At 36.6% G+C, this 5739-nt stretch overlaps 1 protein-coding gene across 1 annotated transcript; it reads left to right on the forward strand.

Annotated features, from left to right (window-relative positions):
- The first annotated feature begins 2464 nt into the window (after positions 1-2464).
- LOC124796160 (tigger transposable element-derived protein 6-like) lies at positions 2465-3609 on the forward strand. Its single transcript, XM_047260251.1, has 4 exons — positions 2465-2610; positions 2666-2953; positions 3019-3316; positions 3409-3609. Exons 1-4 carry the CDS (start codon positions 2465-2467, stop codon positions 3607-3609), a joined length of 933 nt encoding a protein of 310 aa, XP_047116207.1.
- Positions 3610-5739: the final 2130 nt, after the last annotated feature.

A 5739-nucleotide genomic window follows, 5' to 3' on the forward strand; every position in this document is an offset into this window, starting at 1 on the left:
CCTTGCTTGCTCGGCAGGCATGGATGCAGCAACTGAAAATAAGGAAGGCAATTGAGAGATGGCTACAAGTTACTTGTGGCCTGGCTGCCAGCAATTCTAGCCTAGTGGACCACATGTGTTTGCCAGTCCACAGCACCACTTGCCCCAGGTTTAACAGTATAAACAGCAACCACAAGAGAACTGCCAAGCGACCTTGATGGCTTGCTGCAGGAAAATGCTACCTCCTGATCACAAGCTATTACCTTCTAATCACCAATGAGAGCTTGTCTGCCAATCACTTATCAGACTGGTACAGGACAGACAGCTGCTACGCTACCTACTACCAATCACCTGCTAGAGTTGCCTTCCAATCAGCCACCAGGGTAGCACAGGCAACAGCATACCATATAGCCGCGCCTCCATAACAACAACCTCTTCAAACTGTCCAACGACGTTTCACATATGTGGCATTTGTAGCAAACAAGATAAATAAAAATGGCAGTATATAAAGGAAACAATGGAAAACCCGGGATGGAATAATGACAATATTATGAAACGAATAATTGCCACTCACTATATTGCAGAAATGCTGAGTCACAGATAGCCACAAGAAAAAAGACTGTCAAACATAGCTTTCGACCAAACAGTTGTGTGTGTGTGTGTGTTTTGCCTATTCTGAGAAGGCCTGTTTCGCCGAAAGAGTATGTGTGTGTTGCCTGTTCGGCCAAAAGCTTTGTCTGACAGTATTTTTGTTGTGCTTATCTGTGAGTCAGCATCTCCACTATATGATGGGTAGCAACTACCCTTCTCACAAATTGTCAGTATATAAAGGGAGACATTTACTGGCATACACCAGTGAAACACCCTGAAGAGGACTGCAGCAAGTCAGGGTCGAAATGTCAGCAATTTTGTTGTTTACAATGACACAGCCCAATACTCAAAATGATTTCATCCAAAAAGAGGAAAAGGAACTGAGTGAAAAATGTTTAACTAATAATATTATTATGAGAAGGAAAGTTGCTACCCAACATATAGCGGAGATGCTGAGTCTCCTGTGAGAGTCTTTTTGTTGTGCCTATCTGCGACTCAGGACCTCCACTATATGGTGAGTAGGAACTACCCTTCTCATAATATTGTTACATTCCATCCAGGATTTTCCACTGTTTGATTACAACTAATAATAAATTGTTTTGTGTTTAGTCAACGTTAGAATCCAATATCAGTAATGTAGAATTTGACATTACTATTAGTGTTGCACAAAGTGAAATTTCTGTCACCTTAGTAAAAACGGAAAGAGATGGAATTGATGGAAGTTTCAAAGATGTTGAAATGGTTTATTATATAAAATCTCTAAAGGGCAGGAACTTGATAAAAAAAATAGGTTGTCCTTACATTAAAGTTAAAATAGACCACTGGAAGATAAACGATTAATTGACACAGTGTGTCCTATAACTGTAATATCAGAAAAAGTTACGGATAATTCATGAGTGGGAAGAGATATGTTTATAACATCTATTTAAACTAAACTATGGTAAGCAAAAGTTGCAGTTAAACAAAACTACATTTGCATGACTGAGTATCATTGGTCAACTCTTGTGAGTGACCTGTAAAGCAGATACTTAGAAGTCAGTCAAGAGGAGAAGATTGTGTGAAAGTTAATTATAGCAAAGCAGTCATCTCAATGCAGGGTGATAGCAGAGGAGAAAGAGAGATAACCAGATTTCATATTTTTCACCGTTTCTTTTTTTTTCCCCAAAGAACTACCTGAAAAATTTGTCAATAATGAGGGAGTTGAAGGTTGGGAAATGTGATTGTGTATCTCATGGTAGTGAAATGGGAAAGAGAAGGTGAAGAGGAGGGAAGGAGGGAGGGAGGGAGGGAGGAGAGAGACAGTGTTTGTGTGTAAAGTAAATAAGCAAATCACTACTCAACAACCCTAAAGTGGGTCATTGTGAAACATATTTAGTTAATTAGTATTCTTTTTGTGATTTCTTACATCTATTATCTTTTGATTTTTTGTAAAAAATGAATATTTTGAAATATGTAAATGTGAGATCTAGAAAAAAATACCCTCATTACAATGAAGAAGTGAATTTAGCAACACACTGTAATAACGAAGACAAAATTTCGATGAATGTACTATTTCCTACATCTAAGAATCTCACTACAGCTGTAGTTATTGTTTATTTAACTACTAGACTTTCGGTACGTTATTTCCAGAAGCTTCCCTACATACTACAGTACTGTTTTTAGTTTATGTAAATGCTTTGGACTTCACTAAGATTTGGACAATGGCTGTAACTCGAAAACAAATAAGGTTGGTGACAAAAATGGATGTTTCCAAAGATATTGATAATGGAATGAAACAAGTTGACGTGGTGAAGAAGTATGGACTTGTACAATCAAAATTAGCTACATTCCTTAAAAAACGAAAAGAAACTGAAGAAACTTTTGTATGTGCAAATTTAACCCTTCAAGAAAAAGAATGAAGACAGCTGCTGCTGACGATGTGGACAGTGGTACACTGCAGTGGCTTAATGAAATGCGTGTGCAGAATGTACCAATTAATGCTCTGTTGATATGTCAAAAAGCCTTAGATTTTGCAAGTTGTTTGGCGATTCTAATTTTAAGGCAAGTAACGCATGGTTGCAAAGATTTAAGAACATGCATGGGATCATTTTTAAAGCGATTTCCGGAGACAAAAAGTCAGGACCTTTAGGGTGATGCAGAATTTTAGAGGAAAGATACCATATGTAAACTGTCAGAAAAATACAGTCCTGAAAACTTGTCAACTGAAGCCAGAGAAGACGATGGCCTTTAGAGGAGAAACGTGTAAAGAAGGGAAGCAGTCTAAAGTACGCCAAACTGTTCTTCTCTGTAGCAACGCGTCAGGGACACACAAATTGACACCACTGGTGATCGGACGATTGATCAGCAAACCCACGGTGCTTCAAAAATGTAAGAAGCTTACCAGGTAAGAGGATACATACATTTTATTTTACTTTCCTTTAATTTATACATTAATTCATTATAGTATAGCTTCAGCCATAATGTTTTGCTACAGTTGTATTGTAAATGTGATTTCTTTTACAAGGCAGATAAAAAAGAATGGATGACGTCTAATCTTTTTTGTGTGTGGCTGCTTTCGCTTGATAGAGAGATGGCAATGAAGAATAAGAAAATTGCATTGCTGGTGGATAATTGTAGTGTGCATAAAAAAATGCCAGCTTTGAAGAACGTTGAACTATGCTACTTTCCCTCGAACCTTACTTCGATTCTTCAGCCACTAGATATGGGGATAATTAAGAACTGTAAGACAAAATACCGTTCATGTTTAGTTTAACATGTGATCGCAAACACTGTAAGAAAGGTGAGCAATTCCTACAGTTTCAATGTGAAGCAGGCTTGTGATTGATTGCTAGTTCCTAGAACAGTGTACAGCTGAATGTGACTGTAAACTGCTGGAAAAATGCAAGAATTTCCGAAAGTGAAGATTTTGGTGAAAATGTTGTGGTGGATGAAAGAATGCAGCATGATATTCAGAGTGTTCTGGAGATTTATTCAGCAGTTACTGGTAAAACCGTAGATGCTACAGTAGTTGAATACTTGTCAGTGCATGGTGAGGCTTGAATACTTGTCAGTGCATGGTGAGGCGTTGGTGTTTGAAGCATATACTGCCCGAATCCATCATCGAGGAGTTAAAGGGCAATTCGCCTGATGAAGATTCTGATGATGACAGTGATGTGATAAGCGCAAATCCCCCTCCTCTGTTGGAGTGAATAGGTCAGTTGGAAACCATTCAGCATGTAGCATCTTCAATCCCGAGTGTTTCAGTGCAGAAATTGATTGCGTTACAGGAGATAAAGACAATATTCACAAGAGAATGTTTAAGAAAAAAGAAACAAAGGAAAATAAGAGAATTTTTCTGTACAAAAAAGTAAGATATTTTACAGGTACAATATTAATAAATGAAGTGAACAAAATATATTTCAATATTCGTCTTTTAATGTCATTTATCATCAGAAAAGTACTACAGTAATGTACTTCTCAGCTGCAAAAACATGACTCCTTGCTCTGAGTCATGACAACAAAACCTCATTGTAACAATAACCCTGGTACAGTACAATTTAATTTTCAGGTCCCATGAAATTTGTTATATCGAGGTTAGATTGTATTTCACTACAAATATAAATCACTGATATCAGCCATCTGCCTGAGAGGAAAAATAAGACTAATTAGACATTTCAATTTATATAAAACAAAGCAATTTCTTTATGTATGTTGTGTGTCTTATAGTTAATAGAAAAAAAATTATCCATTTGAAACAATATTATGAGAAGGAGAGTTGCTATTCACCATATAGTGGAGACACTGAGTCGCAGATAGGCATAACAAAAAGAATTTCACAACTAAAGTTTTCGGCCACTGGCCTTCGTCAACACACACACACACACACACACACACACACACACACACACACGACTGCAGTCTCAGGCAACTGAAACCACATTGCCACAGGCACAGGCAGCGTGGTTTCAGTTGCCTGAGACTGCAGTCGTGTGTGAGATGCATTTGTGTGTGTGTGTGTAGGTGTGTTTATTGTTGACGAAGTCCGAAAGCTTTAATTGTGAAAGTCTTTTTGTTGTGCATATTTGCGACTCAGCATCTCCGCTATATGGTGGGTAGCAACTTTCCTTCTCGTAATATTGTTACATTCCATCCTACATTTTCCATTGTTGATTTATTCTTTTGAAATGTAGATCTGTTACTAAGCTACATGTCAAATCTGTGCTTGCGTGATGTTGAAGCAATTTAGAATTTGCTTTCTGTCTGTAATTAGACATAAGACCTCATCGAATTCACGCCCATTTTAAACATTTTTACCTTCATGAACACTTACTCTTTTTATTAAGTCATGTCAGTCTCCAACACTAACACAACAACGGAAATATTTTCAGAAACTTGTATCTGATATAACTGAAAAGAGGGAACAAGAGGAGCAAACGTGCTGAGCACAATTTGAACAGTGGTGTGTGTGTGTTAAATGCAAAGAGGGACCAAAAAAGTATAAGAAAAAAACATCGATCTTTCTGCTTCGTATAAATATTTGTGAACTAACCAAATCATGAGCTATTATTTATTTGTGGTAGAAAACAATGAAGGAAAAAAGTAGGGAGAAAAGAACTTATTCATAATTTTGTAATTAACTATTTCCTTTGTATTCTCTTACGCAGATGTAAGCGTACTCCAAATGCAAGGACACTGACACAAAAATGAAAATGTAATAATAATTTTTAAAAGGTTGTACAAAGTTGCTAAGTACCTGTAAATTGTTTCACATTTTCATTTGTTTGAGCTGAAGAGATTCATGAGTAAATTTCACATAGATGTTTTCTGTTAAATCACAAAGATAGCTATGTCTACTGTCTACTGAAGTTTTCCTTTAATCTTTACCTATATATGTCATTTCCAACATTGTGAGAGAAATGTGCAAAGCATTATACTGTACTATAGGGACTTCTGTTCAATAGGTTATGAACCGAACTGGTTATGAATCCTTCAATACCATTCACTTGTTTAATTGCCTTTCTTGGAAATGTACAATCTTATTATAATGAGGGGAACTTTCACAATCTATTGTTGTTTGGAAACATTTGTGTGAATTTTATTCTCTACTCTTTATATATGTTCTGTAATATATTGGAAACCCATTTCTCTCATCAATTTGATATTTTAGAACATTAATCATCCAGTATTCCA

The sequence above is a fragment of the Schistocerca piceifrons genome, chromosome 4 (genome assembly GCF_021461385.2).
Source record: "Schistocerca piceifrons isolate TAMUIC-IGC-003096 chromosome 4, iqSchPice1.1, whole genome shotgun sequence".
NCBI classification, from domain to species: domain Eukaryota; kingdom Metazoa; phylum Arthropoda; class Insecta; order Orthoptera; family Acrididae; genus Schistocerca; species Schistocerca piceifrons.